At 39.8% G+C, this 15,112-nt stretch overlaps 1 protein-coding gene across 3 annotated transcripts in view; it reads right to left on the bottom strand.

Moving 5' to 3' along the window:
- Window positions 1-15,112, bottom strand: part of Fyb1 (FYN binding protein 1) — a 140,259-nt gene that overhangs the window by 27,755 nt on the left and 97,392 nt on the right. For all 3 annotated transcript variants that reach the window (XM_060380514.1, XM_060380513.1, XM_021660785.2), the window contains exons 4-7: window positions 4,613-4,659; window positions 3,130-3,149; window positions 2,672-2,706; window positions 1,283-1,403 (exon numbers count right to left, since the gene is read on the bottom strand). In XM_060380514.1, the coding sequence (XP_060236497.1) occupies window positions 1,283-1,403; window positions 2,672-2,706; window positions 3,130-3,149; window positions 4,613-4,659 (223 nt within the window). The remainder of the gene's footprint in view (window positions 1-1,282; window positions 1,404-2,671; window positions 2,707-3,129; window positions 3,150-4,612; window positions 4,660-15,112) is intronic.

Raw genomic sequence — 15,112 nt, forward strand, 5'->3', positions numbered from 1 at the left:
TATTTGAATGAATGTGTGAACTCATGTATTACACATTTCCCCAAACTAATCTCAAATCCTTGAAAACTATGAGCAATCTCTTATGAGAAGTACACTATATACATTTTCATGCATTAAATTAATTTTTACCTGAAGAATATACCAAGATGTGTATCTTGGTAGTCACTCATTCTGTATGAGTAAAATGTTTTACTTTTTACATTGCAATGGTAACTTTAATTGTACATAGGAACCTTCTTTAAAAATTTTATGAAAACTCATAGTAGGTACAGTGGCTTTTATGTAATATTTCATTTAGTCCCATAACAGACTATAGAAAAATGTCACTTATTTCCACTTTAAAAACAAAAGAATCTGAATCTCAGAGGAGATGAGCAATAAGCTTGAGAGCACAGAACTTGTATGTGCAGCTGGGATTGGAATCTCCATCTGTCCAAAGGACTGCAAGTTGGATTGTTTTCCTTGCATCATGCTGTTGAACTTTTGTTTTAACATAACAAATGTACTGAGAAGTTTTACATGAGTCATATTTTGTAATTCCATGAATCTAATCCTCCAGAGAAATAAATATTTAAAGGAATAAGTATTTAAAGAAAACACTATAAATTCCTTTAAAAGTGTGTGAAGAATAGTTTTGTAATTGAGATCATCACTCTAAATACTTGCAGGCACCGGAAACATACCGGTTGGCTTATGTCATTAAAGATGGTATAGCCAAGCGAGTTCAGTCAGTGGGCGTGGCGTAGTGGTGGTAGCCATAGAAGTGACACCAACATTACCAGAATTCAGAGAAGATAAAAGTCAGAAGTTGAGGCATTTAAAGAGGGATGAGAGACAGCAGGTCTTAGAAATCAGTAAGTGCAAAGCTTAAAGGTAAATGTGTAGCTCAGATCCAGATATCAGGGTCTCTAGTAGCTCAAAGGAATTGTGGTTCACCCAGAAACACTGTGTCCACCGCATCACCATGCAATGTGCCATTGGGATATCTATGCATGTGGCTCTAGACTCATAGCACACAGTAATGATGCAGTCATTTCCTCTGTCAACATAAAATCCCTGGGAACCCAATGAATTATAAGATAATTACATTTTATTTGGATTTTTTTTATCCTGTTTTATTTTGGATGGTAGAGATGGATGGTATATTGGGCAAAAAAATTATATTGTTTTAAAACAATAATTAAAGAAACCCCCCTAACTTTGTAAATTTTTCTTGTAATGTTACAGAAAGAAAGTTTCAAAATGATGCTATTGCTTTACCAGTCAGCAAACAAGGCCTTACTTTAAATTTCTTCTTTAATTCTTGTTCTTTCTTCTCTTTCTCCTTCTGCTCCTTTCGCTCTAGCTCTAACCTCTTCTTTTCTTCCTTTTCTCGTTTCTTGTCTCGTTCTTTGGATGATTCTCTGGGAATATAAATTGTTAAGTTGTGGCTACGTGTGCAGGTGTTTGTAGGTCAGGGTCTGGCATACAGAGAAGTATCTACCCACCACAGAAGACGTTCTCTGAAGAGGAGATGAGGCGAGAAGCTAAAGATGTAAAAATTCTGGAGGTGGGAGAATGTTTATAAAGCCAGAAGGAGGCCCATAGCTAGGACTGCCTTCTATGGCAGCCCCAACTCCTCCCCCACCCCTCAGTGCGCACCACAAGGAGGAAGGCATCTTTGAAAAAGCTCTTGTCCTTGGCAGGTTGGCATCTCACCCTCTCACTTCCTAGGTCATGCATGAGCACACGCTCACCATCACTCCTACAACTTTTAATTCAGAGACTAGTTTAATTTGGAGAACTGGTTGAATAATTAGGTAGAGAAAACTAAACTAAGATACATACCTGAGCTCAGCATTCTATTGAAAAGGATTACTCCTAGTCTCACAGTTTCTGTGGTGGTTTGAATAGGAAGGGCCTCCACAGACTCATGTTTGTGAATGCTTGATCATTGGGAGTGGCACTGTTAGAAAGTACGGCCTTGCTGGAAGAAGTGTGTCACTGTGGAGGCAGGCTTTGAGGTCTCCTATACTCAAGCTACGCCCAGAGTGGCAGTCTTATTCTGCTGCCTGCAGATCAAGATGCAGAGCTCTCAGCTCCTTCTCCAGCTCCTTGCCTGCCACATGCTGCCATGCTTTTCACCATAATGAAAATGGGCTAAACCTCTGAAATTGTAAGCCAGCCCAAATTATATGTTTTTCTTTGTAAGAGTTGCCATGATTGTGATGTCTCTTCACAGCAATAGAAACTCTAAGACAGTTTCTAAGAAATTCCTTGGCCTATTTTTAAACTCTATTGTGGAATCACTTTTCATATCTATCCAGCAGACTAGAACATGGGCATCTGGGTGGTATGCTAAGCCACATTCCACAATATCTCTGTGTCTGGATGAAGCAGGTATGAAACACTAGTAGAGAGAAATACAGATTCTAGAGTCTATTCCCTGGCTGTCTTTCAAGTGGCTTGTAGGTCTCACATGGCAGCTTATCGCCAGAGCCCTATGTAGAGTCCTTGGAGAAGTAAACCAATTTTAGTCCTTTGGAGTAAAATAACAGATGTCATTACATGCCAACCATTTGCATAAATAAAGCTTTTTCTTCCTACTATTTTTGCATAAACATGCGCCCTCTTACAAAACATTGTATTCATCTTAGAAGAAAATTCTTATGGGAATAAGAGCAATGCATACATGTCTTCATATGTTTCTCCTTCACTCTCTTGTTCCTGTCAAAAAAAAAAAACCCAGACAATTATTAACTATGATTATTCCAAAAGATCATACACATATTTCATTGACAAATTATTCTTTAAAATAAGCGTTTATGAGTTTATACATTGAAGCCAAATTTGCATATTTGAAAGTTTCTTTCTTTTTCTCTCTCAAATAAAAGAGACCTTATTCTCTGTCTTGCTCAGTCATTTAGCTGTGCAGCCAGACGTAAGTTCAGCACTACAGTAGCATGAGTCAGCACACTGACTGGCATATGTTTCAAGCATTTAAAGTAAGCAAGGTTAGAAATGGAAAAAAATACCATTGGGACTCATAAAACTCTTTATTTGTCTGCTTATAACAGAAGGAACTGAATCATAATAATTGTTAAACATTCCACTTTTAGAAATAGAAAAAGAGAAATAAAAATATCTGACCTCTTCTAGATTTCCAGTACCTAAAGGATTACAAAAACAAAACAAAACAATACACTGTAATTAAGAAGTATTTCAAAATTGATCAGTGGATAAAATAATACTTATATCAATTTAAAGTATAACAGAGCTTAACATTTTAAAGCACAATAAAATGTGTGCCCTGGTATTCATAAGATAATGCAAAAATAAAAAACAATTACGATACCTTTTATTTGCTTTATGTAGGCATAGTACGTTTGAAGTACAACAAGGAAAAATAATCACAAATAGTTCACATTTTTTGGTGCATTCTTTCTTGAGAATTTGCTTTTATGAAATAAGTCAAGGTGATTAAGTTTAAAAAGACTACTCAAGAGTTTACATGTTACCAGATATCAATTATAATCTAATGTTATGATTAATAAGACAATAATATTAACCCCAACCATAATAAAACAATAATGAAGTATAGCTTTAAAACACATAGCTAGGACAAAGGAATTGAAAAGAGAGCTATGCTGGATAGTTTTACATCAACTTGACACAGGCTAGAACTATTTGAGAGGGGGAAGCCTCAATTAAAAAAAAAATGCCTCCATGAGATCCAGTTGTGGGGAAGCCTATTGGGCATTTTCTGAACTGGTGACTGATTGGGGAGGGCTCAGTCCATTGTGTCATTCTTGGGTTGGTCCTGAGTTCTATAAGAAAGCAGACTGAGCAAGCTGCGAAGAGCAAGCAAGTAAGCAGCACCCCTCCATGCCTTCTGCATCAGCTTCTGCTTTCAGTTTCCTGCCCTATTTGAGTTCCTGTCCTGACATCCTTTGATGATGGACTGTGATGTGGAAGAATAAACTAAATAAACCCTTTCCACCCCAAGTTGTTTTGGTCACGGTGTTTCATCACAGCAATAGTAACCCTAATTAAGACAGAGACTAAGAAAAATTTACATATGGTCACATATTATATGCACACATATACCCACATTCCTATATACCTGAAATACTATAGGTATGCACTATAAATTAATAGGAAGTGAATAAATTATTTTGAATTCGGTAGGGAGAATATTGGCAATGTATATGAGGGATCAAGTCGTTTTCTACTAAGTTCTCAAAGACCTAAATGCCAGGGGCGATGTTTGTAGGAAAAATAAAATGAAGAGCTGTTTCATTTCCTACATACAAAGACTTTCTTAAAAAGTTAAAAGAACCATTTCCAAGCAAAAACAAACAAACAAACAAAAAAAACTAATGAGTCTGTTAATATCAAACTGTATTTGTGCTGGAGAAAAGACACCATGGACTAAGTTGATAGACAATAGAGAGACTGGAAGAAGTTTGAGGTTGGCATGGATGAGTATCTTGGATATAAAGGAACCCTGTGAGTTTGCCAGGAGAAGATCCTACATAAGCCAGTCATGGCAACTGGCCATCAAGGATGCCATGACATTTGACTCATTCAAACACGTAGTTCAGATTAAAAAAATTAAAATGTTAGTCCTTACCATCAGAGTGCATGACACCATCTGGATTTTCTTCATGTATAGGATTTCTGAAAACAAGAAAGAAAAAAAAACCATGAAAATAATGTAGATGCTCACCTTGAAATGAAAATATACAATAATATATGCACTTAACAATGATTAATAAGAAAAAAAAGAGGCCATGAGTTTGAAAGAGATCAAGGAAGGGTATATAGAAAGGATCAGAGGGAGGGGCAAAGGATGTAATTACATTATAAACAGGAAAATGACTGATTTACTGAATTAATGTTTGCTGACTTAAAATTCACAAATCACTGGAAGAGATGTTAGTCTTATGTTTATGTCACTGTGGATTAAAAATAAAAAAATATTGAGAAGGTTGAGTACAGCACCATCCATTCATAGTGGACACATTCAATGGGTCCATTGCTTCAGGAGACTGACATATTTCCCATTAGATGTGCAGTCAGTTGCTCAAAACTGAGATTCTTCCAGCATTTGATTGGTTCTCTGACACATACAAAGGAAGGAGTTGCTCCCACCCCTGACTTACTTCTCTTCCTCAAACAGATCCCACCCTGCTTTACTTCCATCAAGTGTTTGAACTGCGTGTGCTTTCTTCCCCTCAAGTGCTTAAGCTAATTGTTCTTAACAGCAGCATCACCACATGGGACTCACAAATTCTCAGTGGTTTATGTAGCCAATGATGTCTTCCATTCCTATTCTAAGACTGGTTAGTGAAGGTGTAGAAAACAGTCCATCTTTCTGACTCCGGACATTACAAATAACTAGTTGCCAGTCTCAGCTCTACCTCTAATGATCTCATCTTTCTAGTCTACTTTTCCTGTGTCATGCTTTCTGATGATACCCATTCAAAACCTTTACCACTCTCCTCAAAAATGCTCTTTTTTGCTCCTGGGAATCAGATTAAACTTGTATTGTGTTTTACTGATAAAACAGAAATAACTGAAAATTATTTCCGTCAAGATATATCCCCTTGGAACACACACTTCTATAGCCCATATGCACTTACCTTCTCCCCACCATTCTGCCCACCCATGTCCTGTTACACCCACCTTCTTAGAAGTTTTGCCCTTTTCCACGTGTTGTCATGTTATTTATACTCTCCTTCATTCTTATCCCTTAGGATCTCATTCTTGGCTTTCTCCTTCAGCTCAAGTTACTGTTACCCATAACAAGAGGTAAAATTTTCAGGGCTATTACACAACAGTTACTAGCAGATTCACACGCTCTATCACGCAGGAAGGCAAACAACCAAAATAGCTTCAGGAAGTCCCTGGAACTGAAAAGATTCACTAGGCTCTGCCTGCTTAGAGTAAACAAGCCAAGCTTCAAAGATGACCCACACAAGCAGAGCTGCAAAGTAGACTCTAAGAACAGCCCAGCTGCCCAGCAGAAGCAGAAACCAGCCCAGCTGCCTGAGAGAGGTTCAGACTAGAGGTTCAGAGTCACTTGGAAAGGACACTTTCCCACATGTGGAGCTGCCCGTGGGCTATGCAGTGTGCTCCAGGCTCCCAGCTTTGGTTAGCTTTACTCATGGTGGGGTGGGCTTTGGTGATGGAGCTATCTTTGAATCTTTTCAGTCCTCCAAGTAACCCCTCACTCATATTCCTGTACATGACCCAATAAAACTCATTGGTGGGCTGGAGAGATGGCTCAGAGGTTAAGAACACTGGCTGTTCTTCCAAAAGTTCTGAGTTCAATTCCCAACAACCACATGGTGGCTCATAACCATCTACAATGAGAGCTGGTGCCCTCTTCTGGTTCTCAAGCACACATGCAGGCAGAATACTATATAAACAAACAAACAAACAAATTAATTAATTAAAAAAACTCAATGGTATACCAAGGTGGATTTTGGTGGTATCTGTACTTTGCTCTGTCATGGGCATGAGATAAGTGTATTGTCTCCTCAGGAAAAGTTTTGTCCAACAACAACTGCCTGTTTGAATCTTCTACATCACCACAAGATAATTCTCTTTCCAACAGCCAAGTTTATTAAGCCTATATTCACTGGCTCTACTTTTTACCCTTCCCTCATTTCTTCATTGACCATTATCTGTCTTGTGTTGCCATGTATTCTTGAAAACTGCTCTAAAACTTCCTAGTTATCAGTTTCACTAGATTTGCTTTATAGCTCCTGACCATAGTGGCCATTTCCCCCCCCCCCCCCCCCCGGTTTTTGAGCCTGTTTTCATAAGTACTACTTCCTGGCCCACTCCTTGTCCCTCTGGCCACCAACCTCCAGTTTCCTTTGTGGGTTTATGCTCTTTTAGCTTCCCCTGTAAGCAATGATTTTTTTTTTCTCTATGTTCTCAGTTTGGCTTATCTTCATTTTCTTGTAACATCATGTAACATCTTAACATTCATGGTGTCCCTGTTGAAATCTCTATTTATGTAACCCAGGTCTCCCTTCTGAGTTTTAGAGACATGAGTACACCTCCATTGTTTCATATCTCTGGAGATATAGGAGTCTGGAACTCCCCCAGCACTACTCTAATTTGGAGGCCTTCAGCCAGTTTTGCATTCTCTCAAGAAATGAGGTCTCCATCTTCGCTGCAGCCTTAGCCAGAGCAGTTTTTCTGCATCAAGGAACAGCACCATAATGCACACATCCACTGAGGCTTCAAGCCATCCTTTTCTCCTCTTCTTCAGCCCTGCATAAACTAATCATCAGGTTTCTATAGTTAGTGGGTCTCATGATTCTCTTCTTCTTCCATCACTTTTTTCTTTTCTTTCTTCTAGTGCTTGGCAGCACTTTCCCCATCCCCACCCTGACAGGCCCTCCTCCAGCTTATGTGATCTTTATAACACAATAAACAACCCCCCTCTCTCTTCCCTCACTTTGTCCATCCAAAAGATTCAGTGGGTGTATTTCTGTCTTAGGAAAATTTTTTCTTTCAATTTAATTTTTTTTCTTGGTTTTCATTCATTTCCTTTTGGTGATGCAAAGGCAGGGTGTAAAATTGGTATAGAAAAATAGGCTTGGTGTGCTTTTATGCCTTGCTGCTTGCAGCTTGTCCTGTATCCCAAAGAGTCATAGCTCTGTATTTCCATTGAGAGTCAAATGTCTATTATAAGCCCGTGTTAAAAGAATATACTGTGTTGCTACAGAGATGGCTAAGCAGTTAAGAGCACTTGCTGCTCTTGCTTAGGAAACTTCTTTGTTTTTCACATACTCACACTGCCTTGCATCGGATTCTAATTCTAGTTCTAGGGGATCTGATAACTTCTTCCAGCCTCAGTAGACACTAGGCATGCATGTATATACCCACCTATAGGCAAAACCTTCATACACACAAACTAGAGATAAATAAAATAAAAAAATACACTGTAATCTAGAAACAAGTTTTACCCTAAACCAAAAAAAGCAAGCAAGCAAACAAACAAAAAAACACTAAGGAAGAAAAACCAAATGAAATAAAGCCAAATTTGCATTCAATTAGCAATCTTCAGGAGGCACAGGGGAAAGAATGCATAAATGTACTAACAGAGACACAACCAGCAAAACGCAGACAAAGCTAACATTTCAAGGAATAAAGAACAATTAAGGTGGTGGGTAAATCGACATGTAAAGAGATAAATATATGAACATATACATGAACATGGATTATTAAAGATTCTAGGCTTTCGGCTCTTAGTTAAAGTTAAAGCACACAAGTACACTATGAAAACTGAAAACTTGCTTTTGACAGAGTTCTACTCCTTAGCAGCTCAAGTTGGTCTTGATCTACTAACCTCCATACTCCAAATTCTTGAGTGCTGGGATTAGAGGCCTGTGTCCTGCTGATGACTATTTTCATATTTCATACTAACACACAGGGTCTAATTTGGAGGCACATCTACTGAAATGCCTATGGGTGAAATAAGACAATGTTTGTTATAACTTTTAGAATAACCTAAGAAAGGGAAGTGATGAAGGTACAGATGAAACAGATGAAAGGTGTTCACAACCCTGAGACGGGTACGGGACATTGGACATTACTGTCTCTGTCTTCTATACACTTAAATGTATTTTATCATACTTACACTTCTGAAAAAAATTAATAATAATTCAATCACAAAAGCTATTGGGCTCTTTAAAGGAACTGATTTAATTCCAAACCTTTTACAGTGTCCTGGGAGAGGTTTTCATAGTGAAGTCATTTGGGGAGATCCTTTAAGGCAGTGTGCTCAATCTGTGGGTCAAGACCCCTTTGGGGATCCAAATCAGATATTTACATTTGATTCACAACAGTAGCAAAATTACAGTTATGATGTAGCAATGAAATAATTTTATGGTTGAGGGTCACCACAACATGAGGGACTGTATCAAAGGGTCTCAGCATTAGCAAAGTCGAGAACCATTGATTTAAGATGTTTGAAATGCTTAAAAAGAAAATTCAGTATATTTGTATATGCAAAAATTTGTATATGCAATGTGAAACATCTGAGGAAGGTTCAGTCACTTTAACTTTCAAGCCAATATGTTTTAACCACTTGAAATTGAGTGGTCCAATCATTAATGAACAATTAATGTAGCTTCGTGCTCACAAATTTATAATCCCAGTACTCTGGGGTTCTAAAATTGCTAGGTATAGGCATGGAATGACAAGTTTTACAATCGAAATGTAAGTACTTAATATAAGTAAGTCCTTCACCTTAGCTTTCAGGAATAGAATTTTCAGGAATAGAATTTTACTGAAAACACGTAAATACTTTGGACATAGAATACACTGGCATTCCACCAAGCAAAAATGAATAGTCCTTTTCATGGCAAACAGGGCACAGGACTTGTGTAATCAGCTCTCGTCTCCCATTGCTTTATTTCTTGAATTCCCTCCCTTCTCCCTTCTTTCCCACTGATCCTAATCTTCTTTGAGACAGGGTTTCACTATGTAGCTGAAAGGGGCCTAGAACTCTCAATCCTCCCAAGTTCTGGGATTATAGGCATGTATCATCACACCTGGGCCATTTCTGCTTTCTCACATTATCTCCTTTCCTGTTGATACAGAAGTCTCACCCTCTCTGAACACTGTCTGTTCCTTCTCATTCTCCATGATTAGTTCATGCTTCCCTTTACTGGGTTAATTCTAGCTCTTAAAAAAAAACCAAATAAACAAAACAAACAAGCAAACTCCCAAAACCCAAAAAACAAAAGACCTGTTCCTAGTGTGTGTGAGAAGGCACATGAGTGGAGGTCAAAGGACAGGCTCTGGGGTTGGGTTTGTCCTTCCACCTTTTTGTAGGGTCTGGAGATTGGAATCAGGTGCTCACCCTGTATTCGGGCTTCTTGTCATCCCTTGCTGTAGACCCCTGACCTGAATCTTTCCTAAATAGTGCCTCTTCTGAGAGGTTATTCCCCAGCTCCAAAGCCCATTCTTTGCTGCTCCTGGGGGCTCTCAGCACACCTCTAGAGTGATAACTTATGCTACTTTGTAACTACAGAGTAAGCTCTTGCAGGTCTCTACTTATGACCAGACTGCAAAATCCTTGAGGAAAGAGATTGTCATTTTGTTAATTTACTGTATAGACTGTCATTTCAAAAATGCTTTTAGAGTAATTTCTGCCTTGCTAGGTCTGTATTTGTATCTTTAATGAACTGGTGATATAACAGCGATACTGAGTAAATAACTTTTATCACCAAAATGAATTCTTGCCATTTGTTTAAAAGGATATTAAATAATAATAATAATAAAAAACTCCTTTGGACATACAGTTTACTTTCTAAAACACCTGGATAGATAATAAATAAATAAATATTAATAAAACAAAAGGTATTAGCTCAACATACTTACTCAAATATTTACCACCCAGGAAATATGTCATTTGAACATATAGACTCAATATTATGCCATATAAAATTTATTGCCATTTATGTAGGTCTGAGTTTGTGCTCTCTCTCTATATATAGATATATAGTATTAAAATAACTATGAAATAGTGACAACAGTGGCATTGACAGTGGAGGATAAAATGGACCAAGCTGACGATAAGAAATAAGTGCAAATGTCCTGAAAGGACCCAAGTCCAGTTGCCACCAACTGCGCAGCGTTCAAGTCATAGAGAAAAGCTCCACAGAGAGATGAAGAAGAGAACAATGGAGCTAGTCAGAACCAACAGCAGGGACAACTGAGCAGGGGAGGGGGCAAAGGAAGAGAAACAACAGGAAGCTTATCGGTGGTGATAAGTCCATTGAAGCAGGCTTCTCACTGCCGTTCTTTGTTTTCAATCCACAGCCTGAAGAACTAAATGAAGTTCATTTACTATTGTGCCCATCATGTTAGAGAGCTATTGGGGTAGGGTGGGGCTGTCGCTTAGTGACAGAGTGCCCGCCTAGTGTGTGTGAGGCCCTGGTTCAGTTCCCAGGAAGGTAAAAGCAAAGGAAACAAGCAAAGAAACAAAACCACTGGGGTTCTCTACATCGTGACGCTTAGAGATGTAAAACTCTTGCTTGTTCCCCTGTATTTACTCTTCGTAAGTTTAGCTTTTAACCTTTTATTGCCGGATCTTTTTTGGAAGGAAGACATGATCTAAGTGACTCATCAAAGTGTTTTGTACGGAAATGGACCCCTCACCCTGGAACGTGTCTTTCTATACTTAACCTATGAGAAATTTCAAAACTATGACTCGTCTTAGCCAAAAACTTTCCAAATGGAGTTAGGTAAGGCTAGCCGATGTGCCAAGTCTCAAGTTCTGGAAGCTTCGAGGCACTTGTTAATTACAAGATCACACTGGAACATTCTTGTTTAAAACAATCCCTTCTACCGAGGAGAGTGGCTTCAGGAAGAACACTTTGCCCTTTCCTTTTCCAACCTTAGTCACTTCCCATTCTTTATTATTTCTCATTACCTCACTTTTCCTGTCTTATTACTATTAATAACCATAAAATGTGTTTTATATATATAAAAACTCACCCACTGGTTCTGTCTGAAAGATCAGCTTTATTGATACAGTTCTAATTCCTTTTAAAACAGTACGAAGAAATGTGTTACAGCAAAAGACATTGGCTTGAACATTACTAATGAAAAGCTCAGTCTTCTGATCCACTTCACTTCTTCAAGGTCTCATTACAAGAAAACGTAATGAGCTGTCTGTGTTCTGACCACTAGGTGGGGAAGCAATACACTGCATGGAACTTTGCTCCGAAAACTCAGCTTTTGAAATTATTCAAGATTTCCGGTTTCTGTTTACCTTCAGATCTGTCACACTTGCAGGATAAACTGATCTGAATGACATGACTACAAATTACTCCCCCGAAGAGCTGCAGAAGCAGGCTGAGCCGGCCCTACATGGTCGAAGTCCCTATCTCTCCAAATTCCTCCCTCGATCCCAGTTGGAGATTCCACTGTGCACCCAGGGAGAGCTCTAACCTTGTCAGTCATTTAGCTCATCCCTTACCAGAATGAAGCTGAGCTAGCCTCTGTTCCCCGAATTCTTCCCTGTCTACAGTACTGTTTTCCCCTTTATTGGCTACTTCTTACCAGATGTAAACATGTTGTCATTTCCACATGAGCTCAGCGTCATCCTTGCTACGTAGTATACTTGAGGCTAGCCTCGGTTATAGTTACATGAGATCCTTCCTCAAAATGCAGAATCAGAAATAAAAATTCTTTCCGGCCCTATGTCTTTGCTTCACTCCTAAAACAGTGTCTCTGTTGGCTCTTTCTAATTCCAGTGTGTGTTTGTGTGTGTGTATGCCAGTAGTTGAAGTCAGGTCTCTTCCCTTATCACTTTACACTTTATATTTTGAGGCAAGGTCCCTCTTACTGATTTCCAAGCCTTCATTTGGCTACACTGGCTTGGCCTGTACTCTACCTGTCTCTACCATACCCACAACCCTCCACTTCCTCAGCACTGGCATCACAGACACATGCTACACATCATTTTTTAACACGTGTGATGGGGCAAAACTAGGGTCCTCTTGCATGGGTGGCAGGCACTTCCTAGTTGCTAAGACCAAAGGCTTTGGAGCCACACATGATTGTTGTGAATTTTATAAACAAATCCAAATTCTGCTGTCCTGCCCTTCAAAATCTATTCGCAGTGCAGCTCTTTCTTGCCGCCTCCAGCGAGGACAGCCCATCCTGGTTAGACCGTCTCAATTGCTTGCCTGATTTCTGCCACTTTGAACTGCTTCTAACGCTGCCTGACATTTGTCCATCGACTTGAAGTGACTCTAATGAAACACACATCAAAGAGACTTGGTGCTGTGCTCCAACAACCAGGGGTTCTCATCCAACTTGTGGTGACAGTTACAGACTGTCACAACACACGGGGCCCTACAGTAGCAGGCCCCTTTCCCATTGCTTCCTCTCTTGCTGCTTTTAGTGCAGTCTCACTAACCTCTTCCTTAGACTTTGGACTCTTTAGACCTCTTTTCTCTCTGTTCTCTGCCTAGAACAGTCCCCTCCCACACAGCTTTACGCCTAACTCCCAGTTTCCTTGCATCTTTGCTCCCCCACCTCTCCGTTTAAAGTTGTAACAATATGCTCTGTATACCGTTCACATTTTACCCAACTCTGCTGTTTCCCCTCTCAGCCTTGGCACTTGCTGACCACTGCAGCGACTTCTGCCTGCTCGTCTGTTCCTCTTTCTCCTGCCCTCGCCTTAAACAGAGGCAGACATCTCTGTTTTGTGCCTAATATTCCCTGAAATCCAATTGAAAAGACACAAAGACGTGACTAAAACTTTCTTGAGTGACTTTTGTGTTGTTTTTTGGGTTTTGTTTTTTTGATACAGGGTTTCTCTGTATAGCTTTGGCTGTCACTTTGTAGAACAGGCTGGCCTCGGACTCAAAAGAGCTGCCTGCCTCTGCCTTCCTGAGTCCTGGAATTAAAGGCCTATGCCACCACGCCTGGCTTTTAATGACTATTTTAAAAGCCTAGTAGGCTTTGACTTGAGAATGGCCTTTGAATGTGGGAGGAGAACACACCCACAGGGACATTCTGAAGGGCAGGTCAAGAAGCACAGAGACACCTGCATCTTCTACTTTTCTACCCAGAATCCAACCCATAAATTTCCTATAAGCTCTTGAGCATGAGTATAACTGTCTATTTTGCTTTCGATTCCTCTATGTATTTATCAAACTTCCCCTTCCATGGGGGAAATTTTCTAATCTAGGTATTTCCACATTGTGAAAGTTACTGATAGGACTTTGAGACTGTTGATGCTTTCTCTTTTGAAGAGACAAATTCTAGATGTCCTTGATTTTCACACTTTTCTCTTTTTCTGCACATGATAATTAGCTTTTACAATACTCCAAGCATAGATTTTCCAGGTAATGTAAAACACCTGGTTTTTGTTCTTTCTATTTTTCTTCTAAGTATATGTATTTTATGAAGGTGGCAGATCATAGATGAGTCACTCTCTAAGAGGAGCCCTTAATGAAAGGACCACAGAAACGAGGCAAAGTTTATCACTACAGTGGACTTTGTAAATAACGGATGGGAATGCTGTTGCCTATAGGAATCTGAGCCCTTTGCCTTCCTTGCGATTCCTTCAAAGCCGGCATATTCACCAGCATCCGTGCTATGGCACTGCTTTGAAATCCTTTCTTCCTTCCACACCCTACTGAGGAGCCTCATCCTCATCTAGGGATGAGGTTTTCAGAGAGTCAACCCAGCACGCCCAGATGTGTCATGTTTTAGAGAATGTGCTGCCAAGGCTGGCCTGTGACTTACAGAGGAACACACTTTCTCTGTAACTCTGCACTGCGGTGAAAGCAGCCTGGTTGATAAAAGCGTTTTGCTCTGAGACTTTATCAGCAATGTGACTTATCTGAATGCTGGCTTTCCTTCTAGGTTCCTGGTCTTCTGGAAGCTGCCAGGCCCAACGAACCTATGAGACAGTTCCTCTGTTCCCTGTGGAAACCTTAACTTCTACCACTGGCCAACTTCTGAAAGCTGCCTGAGACACCCAGTGCATTTTCATAGCCACGTCTCTGTAGGCCCTTCTCAGGCTCCTGGACTTGCCTGTGTTTGGACAGCTCCACCTGCTGGCTGCTCCTGCTCCTGCTCCCTTTTTACTTAATTTTATCCCAGCCTCTCCTGTTATTGTACCCTGAGGCCTGTGAGTCCTTTTACATATGGGTGGTTCAGAGGACTACTGAAGCAGTGATACAGTATGAAATACCCTTTCTTTTCCTAATGTCCCTAATGAAATGATAACAGGTCTCCAAGCCTTACCAATTTTCAGGATTCATGTTTGAGCCATTTGTGAAGATTTCATACTAAAACCTTGCAGTACACAGAGGGCTCGCTGAAGCTGCTGTGTAGGACAGGGCTTTATTCAGAAAGTTTAGAAGTGCTAGGATCCTGGGCCACTGTGGTGGTACATACCATCAATCTCAGTGCTTGAGAGGCAGAGGAAGCAGGATCTTCCTAAGGTCAAAATTAGCCTAGAGTACATAGTTTCCTAGGCCAGCCAGGGATGTACAGTGAGGGTCTATCTTAGACAAAAACAAAACAAAACAAAACAAAAACAAACCCCCAAACAAATAAACAAACAAACAAAAAACCA

This window comes from Meriones unguiculatus, chromosome 3 (assembly GCF_030254825.1).
Source record: "Meriones unguiculatus strain TT.TT164.6M chromosome 3, Bangor_MerUng_6.1, whole genome shotgun sequence".
NCBI classification, from domain to species: Eukaryota; Metazoa; Chordata; class Mammalia; order Rodentia; family Muridae; genus Meriones; species Meriones unguiculatus.